This window comes from Triticum dicoccoides, chromosome 1B (genome assembly GCF_002162155.2).
Source record: "Triticum dicoccoides isolate Atlit2015 ecotype Zavitan chromosome 1B, WEW_v2.0, whole genome shotgun sequence".
Taxonomy (NCBI): Eukaryota; Viridiplantae; Streptophyta; class Magnoliopsida; order Poales; family Poaceae; genus Triticum; species Triticum dicoccoides.
The window spans coordinates 511,222,318-511,244,230 of record NC_041381.1 but is presented as its reverse complement, the minus strand read 5'-3'; the positions used below and the strand labels follow the sequence as shown (position 1 = coordinate 511,244,230).

At 43.6% G+C, this 21,913-nt stretch overlaps 1 protein-coding gene across 1 annotated transcript; it reads right to left on the bottom strand.

The window, feature by feature from the left end:
• Positions 1-16,882: 16,882 nt before the first annotated feature.
• Positions 16,883-20,874, bottom strand: LOC119345495. The gene is made up of 8 exons (XM_037615549.1): positions 20,787-20,874; positions 20,282-20,369; positions 19,513-19,631; positions 19,241-19,301; positions 18,503-18,627; positions 18,328-18,417; positions 17,890-18,198; positions 16,883-17,780 (listed from the first exon to the last, which is right to left on the bottom strand). The coding sequence occupies exons 2-8, from the start codon at positions 20,364-20,366 to the stop codon at positions 17,091-17,093; spliced, it is 1,479 nt and encodes a 492-aa protein (XP_037471446.1). The 5' UTR covers positions 20,367-20,369; positions 20,787-20,874; the 3' UTR covers positions 16,883-17,090.
• Positions 20,875-21,913: the final 1,039 nt, after the last annotated feature.

Below are 21,913 nucleotides of genomic sequence, written 5' to 3'. Positions count from 1 at the left end.
TCTCTGGAAAGATTATTACCAAAATCGGTTTCACCGAGTTTGTCTAATCGGTCCTACCGAGATTATGTTATGCCCTAACCCTAACCGAATCGGTCTCACTGAGTTGCATGTCGGTCCCACCGGAAATCACTAACGGTCACTAGGTTTACTAAATCGGTCCGACCGAGTCTGTTGAATCGGTCCCACCGAGTTTGGTAAATTGTGTGTAACGGTTAGATTTTGTGTGGAGGCTATATATACCCCTCCACCTCCTCTTCATTCATGGAGAGAGCCATCAGACTAAACCTACACTTCCAACTTACCATTTCTGAGAGAGAACCACCTACTCATGTGTTGAGGCCAAGATATTCCATTCCTACCATATGAATCTTGATCTCTAGCCTTCCTCAAGTTGCTTTCCACTCAAATCCTCTTTCCACCAGATCCAAATCCTATGAGAGAGAGTTGAGTGTTGGAGAGACTATCATTTGAAGCACAAGAGCAAGGATTTCATCATCAACACACCATTTGTTACTTCTTGGAGAGTGGTGTCTCCTAGATTGGCTAGGTGTCACTTGGGATCCTCCAACAAGATTGTGGAGTTGAACCAAGGAGTTTGTAAGGGCAAGGAGATCGCCTACTTCATGAAGATCTACCGCTAGTGAGGCAAGTCCTTAATTGGCGACGGCCATGGTGGGATAGACAAGGTTGCTTCTTCGTGGACCCTTCGTGGGTGAAGCCCTCCGTGGACTCGTGCAACCGTTACCCTTCGTGGGTTGAAGTCTCCATCAACGTGGATGTACGATAGCACCACCTATCGGAACCACGCCAAAAACATCCGTGTCTCCAATTGCGTTTGAATCCTCCAAACCCTTCCCTTTACTTTCTTGCAAGTTGCATGCTTTAATTTCCGTTGCCTATATACTCTTTGCATGCTTGCTTGAATTGTGTGATGATTGCTTGACTTGTCCTAAGATAGCTAAAATCTGCCAAACTCTAAAATTGGGAAAAGGTTAAGTTTTTAATTGGTCAAGTAGTCTAATCACCCCCCTCTAGACATACTTCAAGGTCCTACAGGTGGTATCAGAGCTTTGGTCTCCATTTGCTTTGATTTCCATAGCTTTTGGTGGTCATAGCCTTGGTTTCACAACCTAGGATAGTATGGCGTCTAGCGAGGGAAATTATCACCGTAGAGGTCCTTACTTTGATGGTACTAATTTTGGTAGTTGGAAGCATAAGATGAAAATGCATATTCTCGGACATAACCCCGCCGTTTGGGAAATTATTTGTATTGGCTTGCAAGGTGAATTCTTTGATGGGAGAAAACTGAACCGTGAAGCGAATGCGGAAGAATTGAAGATGCTGCAATACAACGCTCAAGCTTGTGATATCATCTTCAACGGATTGTGCCCCGAAGAATTCAACAAAATCAGCCATCTTGAGAATGCAAAGGAAATTTGGGATACTCTAATTGATATGCACGAAGGTACCGAATCCGTCAAGGAATCCAAGTTGGATGTGCTCCAAAGTCAGCTTGACAAGTTCAAAATGAAGGATGGTGAAGGTGTCGCTGAAATGTACTCTAGGCTTGCACTTATCAGAAATGAGATTGCCGTCTTAGGGAGTGAAGAGATGACCGACAAATTCATCATCAAGAAGATCCTAAGAGCATTGGATGGAAAGTATGATACCGTGTGCACATTGATCCAAATGATGCCAAACTACAAAAATCTCAAGCCAACGGAAGTCATTGGAAGAATTGTTGCTCATGAGATGTCACTCAAGGATAAGGAGGAACTTCACAACAAGTCAAGTGGTGCTTACAAAGCCTCAAGTGAAGCCCCCACATCATCAAGTGAGAAACAAACCTTCAATGAAGAATTGAGCTTAATGGTGAAGAACTTCAACAAATTCTACAAGAGTAGAAGCAAAGAAAGAAGCTCCAAGTCAAGGTCTTATCATGACAAAAGATCTTCAAGTCGAGAGCGCAATTGCTACAATTGTGGGAGGCCTGGACACTACTCCAATGAGTGTACGGCACCCTACAAAAGAAGAGAATATTCTCCAAAAAGAAGAAGCAAAAGAGAAGAATCACCACCAAGAGAGAGGAGGAGTAGAGATGATCGTTATTAACGAAGACCCTCACGAAGAAGCAAGGATTCAGAAAGGAACGACAAGTCATCAAGGAGCTACACAAAACGAAGACATCAAGCTCATGTTGGTGAATGGGTATCCGGCTCCGACTCCGACAATCACTCCGAGAGAAGCTATCACTCCGACTCCGAACATACTCAAGATGAAGGTGTTGCCGGTCTAGCACTTGTGTCAACCAACTCCTGCGACATATTTGATTCACGAAATGAAGGAATTGGAAGATGCTTCATGGCCAAAGGTCGAAAGGTAACACATCCTGAGTATGTTGATTTCAATAGTGATGAAGATGACTTGCTTGTGGATGATGATTTACTTGTTGACAACTCTAGTGATGAATACTATGATGAAACGTCAATTAATCATGCTAATCAAACGAATGACAATGATAAGGAGAAAATTGAACTTCTAACTAAAGAACTAAACACTCTAAAGTTGGCTCATGAAACTATCTTCGAAGATCATCGAGAACTTTTAAGGGTTCATGAGAAGTTACGCTTTGAAAAGCTCAATCTTGAGCAAGAGCATGAGTTCTTAAAGGCAATCAATGATGATCTCCGTAAGAAAAGTTCTTCTTACATTGCCAAGCATTTACTCTTATCTACTTACATGCCTCAAGTCAAGTCTGGTAACAAGTACAAGAAAGATACTTCCTCTAGTAGTAACAATAATAATGTTAAATCCAATATTGTTGCTTCTAGTAGTTCTCTTGATTCCACTAATGATTCTCTTAGCCAAGTTACACTTGAGCAAGAAAATAGCTTATTGAAGGGAATTATAGAGAAAGGTGTTTACAAGAGCCTTGCCGGGAGTAAGCAATTCGAGGAAATTGTACGCAAGCAAGGAAGACACCGGAAGAATCAAGGTGTTGGTTTTGAACGAAAGTTCAATGCCAATGGAGTTGAGTGGGAAGAAGATCAATACCCCAAGACGAAGTTTGTTCCTCAACAAGAGAAGTATGATCCTACTTCCTTCAAGGGAACACAAGCTCAAGATGATCTTCCTCCACAAGACCACAAGAACAAAGGCAAGGATAAGCTTCAAGAAGAGATTGATGCATTTGAAGAAGCACCTAAGGCCTCGGTCAAGTGGATTCCCAAGACTACGTCAAGTCTCACTTCATCAAGTACAACTACAACTCCAAGGATTCCCATCAAGATGATGTGGATCCCAAAGAAGAAGAACTAGAGAGTTCTTTAGGGTGACTCCGCCAACATTCTTCACTCATATCTTTATGGCAATGACAAGTGCAATCAACTTCCACATCTTGCACTAGTTCAAGGAGTCACAAACCCTCATGTTGGTAAGGCAAGGGACAAGGTAACCTAATGGTTTCATGCACATCATCTTGTGTGCGCATCACTCTATGTCTATGGATATTCTTGTTTGTTCCTTGTGGGACTAACCCATGTAGGCAAGTTGAAAGAGCAACTCACTCCAAAGGAATGCTCCAAATGATCTACTTCAACATTGAGCATCCACATCTTCAACACCTACATGAAGTCATCATCGACAAAACCCAAGGTTAGTTCATCCCTCTAAAGGGGGGATCTCACATCTAGGGGGAGCTTAACTCAAAAAATTGAGTCAAAGCAACTCTAATGGTGAGAACACATAAATGCATTATGTAAAAGTGGTAACCCCACTTGAGCTTAAATGATTAGTATGACCTATGATCAAATGTTCTCATTTGACTCCTAAGTCAATATACTCATATATAGATGACCTAGTCATTGCCAATTGTTTGATAGATGCTAGAATTGGTTGTGCATGCTTTGCCACAAATTTCATTTGCCATTTTATTGTGTGAGCATGTTGGTGCATATTTTACTCATTCAAGGACATCCCCTTGTTGTTTTGATTGTTTGGTTCATTCTTCTTTTGGCCAAGTGGATGGACAAGAATGCCTAAGAACCCTCTCTAGCTATCTATGCTTTTCTCGTCTCAAACTCTATTCATGCTACATCGCAAAATTTGATCAAGTCAGATTCGAACCACTCTATGTGAGGAGCACTCGGAGTCCCCGATTCGTCATAGACTTAAACTTCCAAAACCTCTTTGTGATTCTCGGTCTGACCGATTCCTCCATTTCGGTCCTACCGAGATCATTAAGTTGATCTGAGTTTTCAATCTCGGTGCAACCGATTTGAACTTTTCGGTCACACCGAGTTGCTGTAATTGAACACAGTTATGCATGTTGGTGCCACCGAGTTGTTCCACTCGGTCACACCGACAGGGTCGGGCTATATATAGACACGGGCAAAATTTTGGAAATTTCTCCGAACCCCTTCGCCCGTGCAATAGCTCGCTCTGCCATTGAAGGTCTCCGGATCGTCACCTCGTCGCCAGCCGCCTCTTGTCGCTGGTCTCCGCCGCCGTCAACGGAATTCAACCCCACCGTTGCCACCATAGCGAGTTCATCGCCGCACTAGGGGTCAGCAGTCAGATTTTGCAGCATGTCAGACCAGAGTGACAGTCAGAACAGGTCAGCGGAGCAGATTCACTTGAGTGAGGGCACTAGTCCCTCCAGCACTTCAGATGAAGGGAGCAGAAGCACTCCTAGCAACCTGCCTAAGGCTGCTACCAGGCAAAGGAGAAAGAGAACCTCAGACTCAGAAGATGAGGACTACAAAGCTGAAGAAGATGAGGCTACTTCCAAGAAAGTGGTGCTCAAGAAGGAATATGGCTCAGCAAAGGATATAAAGCCAGGCATGAAGATTAAAAGGCCTGCAGGAAGACAACCAATGTCCAAGGCCAGAGCATCAACTCAACTGCCTGAAAAGCCTGATCCCAAAGAGCCAGCTGCTGAAGGCAAGAAGAGGAAGGAAAGGGTCAAGAAGACCATGGCCAGAGTTGTTGGGCAACCTTCCATGATGGAAGAGGAAGAGCTTACTACACCAGCATCAAAGGCACCAAAGCTTATGGGTGATGCTATTAAATCTAGGGCTGCAACATCTAAGCCCAAGGAAGCACCCAAAGCTGCCCCCAAGGCCAATTCTGCACCAAAGAGGAATACCAGGAGTATTCCAGCTGCTGAGAAGAACAAGGCCCCAGTGCCTGAGGTTGCTGAGGAGGAAGATGAAGAAGGACAGGTTCTAAGGAAGCTCAAGCGTAAGATACCAGATCACAATGATGCCCATCCTGTGGCTGAGGACATGAACATCAGAAAAGACTCAGGATTGAGGCTATGGAGGATGGTAGATCCATATGCCACAAGGAGAAGAACTGCTGTTGATTACAGGTTCCATACAAAGGAACAACAGGACTTCTATGAGACAATCTTATTGGACAAGAAGCCCATAGTTTGTGATATGAGGTGGGTCGACTGGACCTACATGAAGGAAAATAAAGAGCACTATCCTGGAGTGCAAGACAGCTTTGTTGCTTGTGGAGTTGCAGATTTTGTTGGGCAAAAGCTCACAAACTAGAATGATGAACTTATCATGCAATTCTACTCCACATCACATTTTTACCCAGATGGAAGAATTGTTTGGATGTCTGAAGGTACAAGGTACCAATCCACTGTTGAAGAATGGGCAAAACTGATAAATGCCCCAAAGGAAAATGATGATGATCTGGATGTATATGCCAAGAAGAAAATGGGACACAATACCATGGCACACATGTACAAGGAGATCCCAGACAAAGCCCTAGAGACTTTCTCTTTTGGATCAGTCCATTTTCTGTTGTCAGGGCTGTCTACTATCAATTGGATTCTGAGGCACACTCTGTTGCCCAAGTCTGGTGACCACAACATGATCAGTGGGCATGCCATCAATATGTTGCATTTATTTGATGTGCCACAGAAATTCAAAGTCATCAGCCTTATAGTTGAAACCATTAAGAGGACTGCAGTAGATCAGAAGAGGAGTTGTGGTTATGCACCTCAGATTCAGGAATTGATCAACTTAAAGATGGGAACTGGCAAATATCTATTGGATAGGGAACATTTTCCACTCTATCCAGACTTTGAAAACAATGAGGTTGTCATGAATGAGGATGATCCATCATCAGTTCAAGCTCAATAGAATAAGGAGAAGGCAAGGAAGGAGAAGGCTGCCAAGATGCCAACTCAAGAGGACGCATTTGAGTATTTCTTGAAAAACAAGCAGGAGCAGCTTGGTTACTTGATAGCATCATCACTGAGGATTGAGAAGGGGTTGGCCACCTTAACTCAAAACCAGGAGAGCTTGGAAAGAATCATGGAACAAAAATTCTATGATCTAGATGTCAAAGTAACTGAGATTCAGTCAGTTGTGGAGCAACTGCAGGATGACATGCAGGAGAGGAAGGGAAAGACAACCACAAATGTCTTTGCCAGAGTGCCTAGAGCTCAGAGGTCAGCTGCTGTGCCAGTGCCAGACACTAGAGCAACATCTTCAGCACCAGCTACTACCCCTTCAGCCCCAGCGCAACCAGCTTCAGCATCAACTCCAGCACCCTCTACATCAACTGAAGCCTTCGTCCAAGGAGCCATCTCTACACCACCAACTGAAGATCAAGCCTGAGAGTCGATCTAGCACTATGCATTTTCCATGAACTTTTTGGTAACTTGTTGCCAAAGGGGGAGAAAAATGTATAGATCATAGGCTTCGAGAGAGAGTGTTGCTTTTGGTCTCTCTTGCTTTGTTGGTTTAAACTTGTTTGCTTTTTGATTGGTTGAGATACTATGCTTGTGAGACATTGATGATCATGTGTTTGATCATAAGCTACACTTATGCATGTTTGATGATATTATCCTATCTATCTTATGTGATCATTCACTTTGCTTGGTGATGAGTGCATGTATTCAATACTTATCATTTTGAGCGCTCCACCAAGATGTATGTGACATGGAAGAGTAACCCATGAGCCTAATTCCTTGTGCATTTGCAGTCCAAAGCAAATTTTAAACTATGCACAAATTTAGGGTGAGCTCTTGCTTATCACATACTTCTCAAAGCGACGATGTTTTTATTCTTATTATCATTTGTCGAAGCTTTGATCTATATGTTGTCATCAATTACCAAAAAGGGGGAGATTGAAAGTGCAACTATCCCTAGGTGGTTTTGGTAATTCATAACAACATATAGCTCATTGAGCTAATGCTATTCTAAGACTATTATTTCAGGAAAGCTCAATGAATGGCATGGCATGGATGATGAAAGTGGATCCCTCAAAATACTAAGGACAAAGGATTGGCTCAAGCTCAAAGACTCAAGACTCTTCATTTTATATTTTAGTGATCCAAGATCACATTGAGTCTATAGGAAAAGCCAATACTATCAAGGAGGGATGCGGTGTTGCTTAATGAGCCTCTTGCTTCATGTGCTTTGTGATATGCTCCAAAACCCTCAGCTACTTTCCCACATCCACAAATGACCTAAACCCAAAGCCAAAATCGGTCACACCGATTTTTCCAATCTGGCGCCACCGATTCCAAAAGTCATAGCCACTGCCACAAACCCTAAGCAAATCGGTCCTACCGATAGGGATCTCGGTCTCACCGAGATGGGATTGTAATCTCTCTGTTTACCTTCGTAACGTTTCGGTCTAACGAAGTGAGCGATCGGTCCCACCGAGATTGCAATGTAAACTCTCTGTTTCCCTTTTGTAACATTTCGGTATCACCGAAAAAAGAAAATCGGTCCCATCGAGTTTACCTGACCAACTCTCTGGAAAGCTTATTACCAAAATCGGTTTCACCGAGTTTGTGTAATCGGTCCTACCGAGATTATGTTATGCCCTAACCCTAACCGAATCAGTCTCACCGAGTTGCATGTCGGTCCCACCGAAAATCACTAACGGTCACTAGGTTTACTAAATCGGTTCGACCGAGTCTGTTGAATCGGTCCCATCGAGTTTGGTAAATTGTGTGTAACGGTTAGATTTTGTGTGGAGGCTATATATACCCCTCCACCTCCTCTTCATTCTTGGAGAGAGCCATCAGACTAAACCTACACTTCCAACTTACCATTTCTGAGAGAGAACCACCTACTCATGTGTTGAGGCCAAGATATTCCATTCCTACCATATGAATCTTGATCTCTAGCCTTCCTCAAGTTGCTTTCCACTCAAATCCTCTTTCCACCAGATCCAAATCCTATGAGAGAGAGTTGAGTGTTGGGGAGACTATCATTTGAAGCACAAGAGCAAGGAGTTCATCATCAATGCACCATTTGTTACTTCTTGGAGAGTGGTGTCTCCTAGATTGGCTAGGTGTCACTTGGGAGCCTCCGACAAGATTGTGGAGTTGAACCAAGGAGTTTGTAAGGGCAAGGAGATCGCCTACTTCGTGAAGATCTTCCGCTAGTGAGGCAAGTCCTTCATGGGCGACGGCCATGGTGGGATAGACAAGGTTGCTTCTTCGTGGACCCTTCGTGGGTGGAGCCCTCCGTGGACTCACGCAACCGTTACCCTTCGTGGGTTGAAGTCTCCATCAACGTGGATGTACGATAGCACCACCTACCGGAACCACGCCAAAAACATCCATGTCTCCAATTGTGTTTGAATCCTCCAAACCCTTCCCTTTACTTTCTTGCAAGTTGCATGCTTTAATTTCCACTGCCTATATACTCTTTGCATGCTTGCTTGAATTGTGTGATGATTTCTTGACTTGTCCTAAGATAGCTAAAATCTGCCAAACTCTAAAATTGGGAAAAGGTTAAGTTTTTAATTGGTGAAGTAGTCTAATCACCCCCCCTCTAGACATACTTCAAGGTCCTACACTGACTTACAATACAAGTTACATGATCATGGCGGTTTACCACTATGGGCCCTAATCCGCCTTCGGGCTCCGGGCCTCTAAGCCTCATTAGTAAAGCGCCATCTTCTGAGTCTTCGTGGGCTTCAATATAGTTGAAGGTGAACCGGCCCCTCCTGGGCGGTTTACACTCAGTAGTTGTATACCCAATAGGATATGCATTTTTTTCTATGGTTTGTGATTGTTGCAGCCACCTGTCTCTTTTTTTTACTTTATCAGATATTTCATAAAACGAACTCTCTATGGATCCCCACCATAGAAGGGCAACAAGAGCTAATGGACTCAGTTAGGGCAACAGATGATAACGACTCGTCAGGTTCGAACTGACATTATTTATATACTAAGACCTATATTCCATGAAGGAGTCGTGTAACTTCTGTTAGGTTCTTATCTAAGACTCCGTCTATACGGAGCATATGTTGGTTTAGAATTGCTCAGGAATTCATTGATAGTGACTTTTGAAGTTCTAGGTTTTCTAGTCTACTCCTCTTTTTTCTCGATCGAGCCGCTTTCCCTCATTCTACTCGTCCAGCCCTCTTCACGAACTTGTACAATCAATGCCACAAAGATAGCAAACTCGATTATCGAATATATAAGGAAAGGGGCGATGGTTTGGCACCAGATATCCGGGGGTGTGGAAAGAGCAGCTGTGAAAAGCAGAAAAACCATCAAAAAACGACGATTGCTCGTGAAGGTTTCCACAGAAAGACCCCTTGGTTCTGGCAAACAGATCACAATTACAGGTACCTGGGAGCATACCGATGGAATGAACAAAATACGAACAGTTAACATAATATAGTCATAGATCTTAGGTTGTAACTTGATCATGAGCGAATTTGTTGATGTTGCACCCATGAAGTATGGAAAGTGCCAAACATTGGGAACTACCCGGGGAGGAGTTAGGAGCAGGAACAAGGAGAAGCGAGAACCACTTAAATGGAGGATTCTATTGTATTTCTGCCTTTGGTCCCCATAGCAACTGGGGATCGAAAAGCACCAAATTTGATGACTTATTAAGGGAAAGACGAAGTAAGAGCACGCTATTGAAGACGTTGCAACATATGTCGGGGGGCCTTCGTTGATTGTGTACAAATAAAATACGAGTCCAAAGGTAGGGTAATAAAGGGTTTAGCTAATGGAGAAATTGACTCTTTTGGGAACTAGTAACGCGTAAACCATGTCAAACCAAGACCGATCAATATCCGAACAGAACGGATTCGAACTTCTCCTAGAAAAGTTTCTGGTGCGAAATTCAAAAAAATGAGTAATTCAAAGGAAAAATGAGTTTGAGGCATGCGCCGGACTGAAGAGACTGATTCCTTTCTTCGGGACCATTTCTTTGTTTGCGTCAGAGAATCCCGCACCCTGTTTGCAATCAATGCAAATTAACATTGCTCAAGACCCCAAGAAGGCCCTGATAGAAGTGGGACCGTCTCTTTTGAGCTTTGAAGTCCCTTTTCCATTTCCGTAATTCCTTTACGACAAAATCCCGTGCTAATCCCCCAACACGCAGTTGTCCAACCTGGGTTTTTAGATAGTGGTTGATTGCCCTAGATTCGTAACTACTACCCTTGCCCCCCAACATCTTTTTATTAAGATTCGCTCATTTTGAAGGTTCGTTCTGCTTTTGGTCTTCAAGAAATTCAGAATATTTCTGAATTCCCGTTTTTGCGCTGGGTCAAGCGTGTCCCCCTCCAGAAAAATCCGTAATGGGATCGTCCTGAGCAGGCGGGGCGTCCTGAGCAGGTGGGGGTCCAGAATCAATTCCAAAGTTCAGTGCCAACTTCATGATCAAAATCAACTATCACCTGGAACTTCTTTCACTTTAATATGCCTCGTTCAATGAGAAAGCATCTGATCGAAGAGTAGCACTAAAGAAGCACGCTAGACTTCCTACTTTTGGGGTTTTTAAGGTGACCGATGCCTTTCAAAAGTGTGCTTTGGGCCCATCCTTAGTACTTGACGCAGAATGGAGCTAGTTATCCATTTTCAAAAGCGGATTCGGTGGTTCAAGAAGTAGAATTATGCATAGATTGCCGGAAGAAAGACGAATAAAGACGAATGGAAAAGCATGTGGACATGACCAAAACAAGGGCTAGTAGCACTTTTCTCAGGAATTGCCCCTGCAGACGGAGGACAAATGGTTTTCATCTCTCGAAGAATCAGAAGTTGTGTTGTATATTGACTAAGCTAAATACCATTTTCACTACTTTTGGCCACAGGCGAGATAGAGTTTTTTCTTGAAATTGAGTTTGGACCGATTACTCATAGAAAATGACTACAAAGCAAGGCGAAAGCATGGAGAATTCCATATCGATGAGAAGGTATTAGTTAGTGGGTGCAAACTAGCTTTTCCAACCAAGCTAGCGTGTGATTGCGATGAAATACTTTTGGGCGGGGCATTACCGATACTAAGATGAAATTCGAAATGAGAAAGGGCTTCGAGCCTCATGCTTTCCTATTTTATTTGGTTGGGAAATGGCTCTTTCCTGATCTCTTTTTGAAATAATTCTATCTCTGTTTGCTAAGTATGTCAATTTCTCCTTAGTAACAAGGCCAAAACAGGGGTTTTACAAGTTTTGACTCATTTTTGACCCGATCATCCCGATCGTGCCGCTGTGGAGTCTTACCTTTGTTTGGCTCCGATCTCTGGAAGCGATTAAACTTCTTCTGTGGGTTATTCTTCTACTGCTTATTGCCGGACCCTTCTTTCCTCTTATACGGATTGGGAAAGTATTTCTATTATACGTATATTCTTAAACACATGACACCTTAGGCGCACACCTTATTCGGACAGTGGGGCACGATGCTCTAAAATAACTTATTGGAAAAAAACATAGCGGTAACGGCTGTTTTAGAAAGCACCTCTTCCTTTCCTGAAACTCAAACAACCTACTAGGCTACTAAAAGGCTAATCCAGACGAAGAAGATAGCGAGAAACGACTCCTCAAGCCGAAGTAAGGGCGGGACCATCTTCTTTTCTGACCGTTTGGAGCTGCGGCCTAAACCTTCCTATAATCCCTGGAGCTTCGTCAGAGCCTTTTCCTTCCCCACGGGCCATAGCTCAATTTACCTTCACCACAGCTCTAAAATAAGGAGAATCAGCTCAAGATAAAAGGGCTCGCACTCAATTGATCCGGGTCAACACTTCCTGTATCTGGTTTCGGCTTGATTTTGACTCCTTGTAGGGGCTCATGACAGTCCTGTAGGGGATCCAAAGGCTTTCGAGCAGTAGCGGCAGCAGGGCGGGAGAGTTGGTTATTCAATTCATCCTCTAATGTTGGCCCTTCTGCATCATCCAGCAAGGCTCGGAAGTCTGAGCTATTAAGGTGCGGTTGACGAATAAGAGGCCTTCGATATGTTAAGGGAGAGAGGGGAGAGTCATCCAAGAGTTGGGTGGGAATCATTGATAGAAATTTGGATTTTCCCTGAGGTACGATAGCGTCTGAACTAAAGAAAGGGAATATGGAAAGTGAATGTGGTAAAGGATACCAAGAGTAGGTTCCCTGAATGATTTTTAGGTGTATTTTCTTTGAACAAATAAATCTATAAAGAAAATAGGATGGATCTTCCACCTATGCTATGAGTGAATCTTATCATCACTGGCGAGTGGTATCGTATCACCGTCTTCGTCCTGAAAACATCCGCGAACCTAAGCCAGTGTAGGCTTTCACACTACTTATATTCGCTACAAGTATTACACTCTCTTTGCTACACTCTTCTCTTATGCTTCGCATAGGCTAAATAAGCCGCTCATCCCTGGCGAATCCTACCCACATAGGAATGCGGAACCATCGGGGAAACGCAAAACATATTCAATCCCAGGAGACAAGTCACTGGTTCGATAAGACCAGGGAGAGGACCCTGATCACCTTGCCAACGAATTCAAGGCCTTAGGAAAATCATCCTACAATGGACCGTAGGGACTGAGAACGAAGAAGACATAAAAATAAGGTTAGGGGGGATAAAAAGAAAACCTCCTCCCATTCAAAGTCATCTTCAAGTACCTTTTTGATTCTTTACCGAGTATGGGTGGATCAACTATAGGTTCGAGTTTAGCCAAGATACATACACGGCTAAGTGTATGAAAATCCAAGAGAGAATCAGAAAATCTAAAAGGTAGGAAGGAGAAGACCGGGTGATTGAATATGACTTGCTAACAGATCCTACTCTTCCTTAAGTGCTAGTTCTATTCACGATGGTTCAGTTTCGAGAGCAGCTAAAGTAGTTACCTAATAAGATAGATGAATATTCCACGATCTATGATTATAAAAATCTTCTTATAGAAGTCTAGTTCTTTCTTCTTTTAGAAAAGGAAGTCTTGCTCTCCTTTCTTGCCACTACTTGCGTTGCGAGCCAATCTTCAAACTGTTACGGAGAAGTCGTTTACTGATTGGCTGCTTGAACATGGAAATATTTCGGCATATCTGCTCTTAGGTTAGTACAAGAACTCGACTCTACTTGTGCTATAGTCGAGGATGTACTTATACTACTCTAAAGAGAGATCAATTTATGGGGTGAATTTTTCTTAGGGCAATTCTAGGCAAGACCTTGAATCACAGGGTTTGTTCCTGGCAACCCAGCATTCTTTATCTTGGTGTAGATTGGTGTGATGGGACGGATGCCGTGAAAAAGCTTTTTTCTTTGACCAGAATCAACAGGTGTGAACCCATCTAGGATGAGTCAAACATAGTGGGAGGGCCTCCTGGCAATATCCGGCATACTAGTAATCGATTATTTGGCCTTTTGCGATTGAACAACCTATGAACAGTTGTAGCCTACATAACCTACCTACCCAGACCAAGGGAAGAAGGTATCAGATCACTGTAGTTCTAGACCCGTTTTTTCAAATAAAGGAAGTGACAACGTTTACCTGAAGAGGTTGAATCAATAGTAAGAAGATACCACCCAGGCACAGAATCCGAAATAACAATCAGGAATAGGACTAGGAGAATGAGGTCTAATTTACGGAGTCAAGCTGTAATTGGGCTTAGTACTCCGATTGCGCCTTAGGACTAGGACTGATAGGTAAATGCCCCTTACTCAACCAATGAAGGCGGGTAGGGCTTTTCTTTCTTTTGTTTAGGATTGGCAAGAGGATGGTTGCCTCGGCTTCAAAGCTGTTAGAGAATGCGCTCTTATCACTACAGGGACGCGAGAGAAATTCCTCGAAGGTAGTATTAAAGGGATGGGGCATTACCAGTGTTAGCGATGAAGGGATTGTTTGCAAGAGAAGGTTGCCCTGTTAAGATACGAACAGGGGGCATGCCACGCATAATAGTAAAAAAGGGCAGAGAAGAGGATTGAGGGACAGAAGGAGCTGGAGGCCAACAAGGAATAGAAGAAGATGTTCCACTCGTAGCTCTTCTTTTTTTTAAAGCTTAACTCACATTTCGGGAGCGGATGCTGCTCGAGCTAAAGATATGCCCCCAACTCTTGAACAACTCTCACTTGCCTTGGCCGATAGCTTAGATGACCGACTGTTAGGCATGGTTACCAATGATTTAACAGTATATATCTTGTTTGATGAGCCAACCGGCTTCACTCGAGGATGAAGGTGGTAGAACAAAGAGGAGCCGCATCTTTTCCTGGCCGAAGAGGAATCAAGGTCCATCTCATTAAGGCCGAACATTTAGTCTCGTTCCCGCTAACAATAGGGAACATCTGGTCTTGTTTGTTTTTTCTTTCAAGGATTTTTTCTTTCTTGCAATTCTGCGAACTTTGAATGCATCATTTCCTCCATTTCTCGGAACTTATCGCGGAATCTAGGCCCACTAGAAATCGGCGGGATTTCTGGTAAATCAAGCTCTCTCAGGGGTGGAAGCCAGCCCCCACTACTCGATGTTATCACTCTGCAGGATCCGACAATGGATTTGTCTTCCTCAGTCTCTTCGAACTTTTCCAATCCTGCTATTTTCCCCAAGTCTTCTTGAGTAATATGATCCCTGAGGGTCAATCCTTTCCCTTCCCCCCTTTGCCCTTTCAAATGAAAAAGAACTACCAATGCAAAAAATGAAATGAAATGAACAATTGCTACTTCTTTATTAAATTACACCGAAAAGAAAGTCTGTAAAAAACAAGAGCCAACCTAAAACTTAACTACCCCTTGCCCTCCCACTGAACCCTTCTTTCTATCAGAAAAAGGAAGAGCGCACCAAAAAAAAGAATCTAGAAAAAACTCCGCAACTTACGCTCTCATTGCAGCGGCACCTGTTAAAGTGGCGGCAAGAAAGAAAAGACCAAAAAGAAGGGTTTTTAATACCTCTGATGAACCGAACCAAGCAGTCTGATCATCCTTGCTTGCCCCCCTCTTCTGTCAACCGTTGAAAGAGCATAGCCCAGGAATGAACCATATCGATCCAAGGTTGCAAGGAAAGAAGAAAGGTAAACCAGACCATAGAAGTCAATCAGAGAGGACGGTTAGGTTCTTTGTTGCCTCATCTGCTCTTATAGAATTACACGGTTTATCACGATAGACATTCCAATCAATGGTTGGACGATCAATACCATCGAACTATTCCATTCCACTGCTGAATGACGGAAACGGAAGCTTTTTCTTACTGATGGACTGATCCTAGGAGTTCAGACTGATGGTTAGATGGTTGTTTGCTTGTGTGCTTATTTTCCTTCCCCACTCAAAAACAAGTGTTACAGAATGTTCTTCAATTCAAATAGGTATGATCCCGTCCATCCTTCGAGAGCTAGGCACATGCTTCAAAATGAGAATCTTCGACAGAGATCGTTCCTTCAGTTTAGCAATCAATTAGATCCATACTGACTTAGCTTGAAGCATGGCTTGCCATTTCGAGGCTCGATGCTACTCTTGGGAACATTATTGATACATCGACTTTCAAGCATCTTGTAGTTGAGTGGTACTGCCATCAATAGTACCAAGATGGAAAGGGACTGCTGAACATGGATAGAACGAGAGTCGAACTCGCATGTCTCTCTTTTCCTGTTAGTTAGGAAAGAAAGCCGATATAAACAGCTCCATATTAGTGAATTGCCTCTGACTACTCTTCCCAGGCTGGTCAAACTATAGTAAACTTATTGGACAGACGGGTCAACCACTTGATCGAGGGGAGTAAGGTTCGTCACCACAGTCCCGATAGAAGGTCGAGTTTAAAAACAAACCAAAGACAAAGCAATGAATGAAACGAAGGACGGCTCGCTTCGCTTTACAACCAGGGCGGGTCTCACTGACAGATCAATGTGCAGGACGCACGATCTACAAACAACAATAGAGAGAGATCCAACCAAGAACGAAAGAACCTGGAAACAAACCCGCGAGCGAATACCAAACAGAGTAAGAAGGAGGAAGGGCCGAAGGCGGCTTACTAAGCGAGAAGGCCCCAAGCAATAACGCGTTAGAAGGGAGCTTGCTGCTTTGCAACCTAAGCGGTATAGCTAAGCTTACTCATCAAGGGCCGATAGATAGAGCTGCTCTTGTTGCTAATGGAGAAAGATTGGAGTGAAGTTTAGTATGCTTTGTAAGATCAGAGGAGGAAAAGAATGAAGGTGTGGGCAAGGCCCCCTCAATGTGTATTCGACTACTCATTACGGAACCACCGATTGATCCGATTAGACTTCCCGCGGAGTAGCGCTGGGAACTTGCTGAATCAACTCCTTGGAATCAGAGGCCTGATTGAGGGTCAATCCAATGGTAACCTCAACCTAGGAATGCCTGTTTCACTTCCTTGACAGAGCCCACTGAGATGCTCTGTCTCGATGTTGACCTAACATGGATTGATTCTAAATTATGAATCCAAAATCCTGATCTCGCAAAGGATCCGCAATAGCTGTGTGTACTCGAGTTTGACCAAAAATAGAGGAAAATATATAGCCATTAATTAAGGACTCTTGATAACAGCGGGAAGATGATGCTAAAATTGCGGTATTCGGTTCCCTTGGATCCCTGCCTACTGGTTTGGTTTATTGGACCCTTCGTGCTTCTCTAAAATTAATTGCACTTATTAGAATTACTAATCACAGTACATTGCCGAATATAAATATTCACTAATGAATACGAAAAGACTCTTTTACTATTCTTGGTTTTCCACTCACCCAAGTTTAGTTCAAATAAAATGGCATGAATAGATCGAACACAAGGAAATAGATAATATGATCTGGCAAACATAGACAAAGTTCCAGATGTGGCACATGCCTTCCTTCACTTATTTCGCTTCTAGCTCCTTTCTTAGACAAATTTATCGAGGATCTAGAAGAATTTTGCTAGGGTCCAGATGACCTTCACTTCAACTTGATCACCATCGAATTCTCTTTTTTGAGTCCTAATTCTACGGGGTAACTCTAGACGTTCTTCACTCCTAATTCTACGGCTGCAGTCTAGACAGAATTTCAAATTCTTGTCCTCTTCTTGGCTGTCACAGGTCGTGATTACTCTTAGGTCCACCTCTATGTGGAGTTTGTACTTGCTACCTTTACGCAATGCAATCGCGGGTTGTCCCAGTGGAAGAATGCACGTCGAACCACAGGGCAGGGACAAGCTACTGCCTCGTTCAAAACTGAAGAGATTGACGCTTTTGCTCCCATAGTCAATGGCAATTGCCTTGACGCTACCATACACAGAGCGGCTTCTCGAACCGAAGTCTTTGAGGTTCAACCTGACCTCAACATAGGTCTCAACTACTTCCGGAATCACCAAGTATGTGATCTCCAACTTGCGGCCAAGGCCTCCATAGATGGTTTGTGTGAATTCCTCAACTTCATCAGGATTAATAACACTCCAGCCGCGGCGGAAATGACCGCCCCAAGATCCCTCATCATCAGTAGAAGAACCCTCATCGTATTCTGTGAAAACCAGGTCTTCTGTGAAAACCTCCAAGCAAAAGGCACCGTAAGCATGTAGTATCCCACATGGTCCAATGAGTACCAAATCCATTCCTTCCTACACATGAAAGCATGAATGTGAAGGATTTTAATTTATTACAATATATAATGCATGTAAAGAGGCATAAAGCATGTAGTAGATATATCATACGGTAGCTAGTGTATACCTCTTGTACTTCCCCCTCGAGCGCCATATAGATGACAAAACTTTGGTACCAGTCATGGGCGTCCATACGGCTGATACGGAAGTTTGCACGAATGGCCAACACTTGCACCGCACGTAAAATTGACAACCCAGTCAAATCTTCATCATCGGAATGCTCCGAGGCAAATGAAGCATCATCCTCACCTCCGTCACCATCCTCACCTCCGTCACCATCCTCATTGGCAGTGTTAATAAACCATCCATGAAACTTCAGTTTGGTTCCATACATGTTCCAATCCCACACTTCACTCATCGGCTGATTGTTGTCACCCTCAAGCAAGAAAAAAAAAGAGATATTAGCAAATAGGATATGTCACTACAGAATGTCATCAACCACCACACAATTGGGACTGGCAATAGGCATATCTATAGTACAAACAACAATATGGACCGACCTTACCTGTTTTACTTCTACATTCCACAAACAGTGAACAACAACAAAACTAATCACGCCACAAGCAACGTATTGTACAGCAGGCTGCCCCCCACCCTGAAAAAAATATGAGATGAGCATATAGAACAAGGCATTTTATTTTCAAGATAATATCAGGTGCAACTCAAGTAGCATAACTCACCTGTGTGGATTGAAACCAGTTCAGTATGATGATAATTACAGTGTATCGCAAAAATGCGTAATTAAAGAAACGGTTCTTGCTAGCTCTTGGCACAGCGATACAGAGGGCAAGTGCAACACATATACCTGGAACCAAAAAACAGAAATCCATATTATGTGCTGAGTGATGGAGCAACTGCTCCAATATGCAGAATTTAATACAATAGTTAATCCAAGAGGAAGTTCAAACTTCAAAATAATTTGTTTTTCTTTGTGCATATTGTCTCGGCCCCTTGGGCCACAATTTTTTTTAATCATACCGGCAACAGCAAAAGAGTGGCATGGATCCCATATAGAGCAACCGAGCAAGTAAAACAGCCAAGCAAGCAGGGCGCATCTGATCAAGAATTGGAAACGTTCTAGTTTCAAATCTGCACTTTTCCCTAGTACTAATACTAAAGAATAAACAAAAGATAGCATGTTCTCTTAGATCAACAAGAATAAGAAAATGCTGATAAATACTATTTCGTCCTCGTAGACCAACAAGAGAAAGAGCTGCAATGATGCACAAAATTTACTGAGGTCTCACTATAAATACAGGTGATTATGCCAAATGAAGTTGGCACGCACAAGTCATAGTGAAGCTGATGTTACTTTTATTCTATTACTAACCACATATCTATAACCATTGCAAGTTTCAGAAGAACAAACAGCAAATGTAATTTGGCACAAACAAAAGAACTTCTATTCTATTACTAACCAGATATTGCAGTGTCGGCAATGAAAAGCATGGAGGCAGCATCTGCGGGTGGGAACACGTGCTGTGCATAACAATGCATATCAGATTAGTTGAACTATTAAACTAAAAACGAACCCACTAACAATATTATCATTAAAAGTTCACTAAAAAGATCTATGACATTTATTGGAGCATAAAAAATTTAGCTACCTTGACCATAACTGAAGTGAACACCACCCAGAAAGTGCTGCTCATAATTCTTAGAAATACACAATATAACTAATAAAAAAAACCTGGATACGGGAAGAAATTCCCAAAACATTGTTTGCTAAACAATGCTTCATAGCAGCACAGCACATGCAAACAAAAAATCCGAGGATTGAAGCCACAGCCCATGACTTGATGACGCCTACTGAAACTCATAAAATCAGATATGCATGAACTTAAACCATATTAAAAAATATTGGTAAATGTAGGCAGCTGGCATCAAACTAGTGTAAGGATGAACCCTTCATGACTTTGTCCTGCTGAGCTAAGATAAATCCAAAGACACCATAACATGAATAGTAATCAAGATCTAGTAAGATGCTAATATCTCAACTTAACAAGGAAAATCTGTCCACAATGAAACAAGTCAACAACAAAGTATGGTTTCAGTTCCATGCCACTTAACTGTACACAATGAATAGTAATCAAAGGAAAGAAGTCAATAAGAAACTATTTCCATGCCACATAACTGTTGATAAAATATTGAAACCTGCTTTAGCATTGATACTTCATATGCTACTTGCCGTGCAAACTTTTGAGAATTACTACGACATTCCACAATGAGGTGGACAAGACAGCGGTGAGGAGCCTACCAAAAAAATCAATGCTAAAAGATCATTATGGAGTGCACAAGAGGTCAATCTAATAATTTTTAGTCACCACGTTTTTATTCCAGCCATAGTATCCTGAAGATAAAATCTGGTCTAGAACAGTTCTGAAAAAAGATAGAAAAAAGATAGATGCATAATAACAAGCTCCGCACAATTGGACCCATCAAAATGAGTAGGAACATACTGTGGATACGTGGAGCATCCAAACGAAACTTGAACAGAGAGAACACTGGCAAAAGCACATCATGCATTTTGTTGGATATCATCATCTCCTGCATAATAATAGATAAAATAAATAAATTTCATTTAATAGAAACGAATGAATTCAGGTGGCTAACCCCCAAGCGTAGTTTGCTTAATAAAAAGACAAAATATATTGTTCTGTTGGCGACTAATAAGATATGCCAAAGGAGACGTCGATGGGCCTGCCTAATCCGACCTCGCGGGGGCGGAAACAAGGAGGAAAAACTAAGGTGAGGAGAGGGGGATCTGAGACGGCGAAGGGCCTAACCCGACCTGGCGGCGGCGGGCGGAAAGACTATGGGGATCGGCGGAGTTGATACGGCAGGACGCCGACTTCGAGTTTACTGATGAGGACCGGAGGGCAGAACCCGGAAGGGCACAAGGGGGGCAGTCGATTGGGAGGGCGAAGCAGCAGAGACAAAAAAAGTACGAGGAGAAGCACTTACCAGACGGCGACGAGCCCGACGCCGGAAGCTAAACAGCTGCGGGCGGCAGAGAGGAGAGCAAACCCTAGCGGCCGCGGAGAGGACTAGAGGAGAGGCGGCTGTAATAAATTTAGGACCGATGGGAACTAGATCGTCTGAATTTTATATCCCCACGACCACGATTTAGGACCTAGATTAGCTTTCCCGTGGGCACGGTTTTAATATGGTAACCTAGCAATACATGCATGCATGCATGCGAGTATTTAATAAAAAACTACCACATTTCATAAAAACGTGCCTATAAACTATCATTCTATAAATTTATGCCAAAAACAATCACTTTTTTACTAATTCGTGACAAAAAACTAATATCACTTTCGAAAAATGACCAGTTTAGAAGATTTAAACATGTTTATGACAAGTGGGGGCCATCCATCAGGGCTGACGTGGCAGGAAAGTCAACACCTTTTTTTACTGTTAAGTTGACCGTTATGACAAGTGGGCCCCACACGTCAGTATCTATCTTCTTCTTCTTCCTCCTCCTCCTCCTCCTATATTCTCTTGCCCATTTCAACGAACACCTCGTCTTCGTGTCCCTCGGCGAGCACTTGTGTTGTCCATGTCGCCCACCTAGAGGCTGCCGAGTCGAGGATGACGGAGGCAGCGCCGTAGCAGGCGTGAGACGCTGGCTGCGAGGGCGCTCGTGCAGCCGTCGAGCCGCACACAGGCCGCGAGCACATGCTGGTCGCGCTGGCCGGTCGTCGTCGCGTGCGGGAGCGCGGGAGGGCGGGCTGGTCGTCGTTGCGGTCGCGTGCGGGCCGGCATCTGAGCTCGCCGCCGTAGCTGTCGCGTGCAGAAGTGCGGGCGGGCCACCGTAGCCATCCCGTGGGTGCTCGCGCAGTCGTCGAACCGCGCACAAGCCGCGAGCACGCGCTGGTTGCCGAGCCACATGCTCGCGCTGGCTGGTCGCCAAGTCGTGCGTACGTGCTCACGCTGGCTGGTCACCAAGCCATGCATACTTGCTCGTTGGTGCTAGCAAGCTAGCGCTGGGTGGCCGTGTGCAGTCAAGCAGCATGCGTCCGTCGGAGTGCCCGATCTGGGCATCGCCACCGGGTGTGTGGGTCGCGTCCGCATGCTGCTCGCCGGGC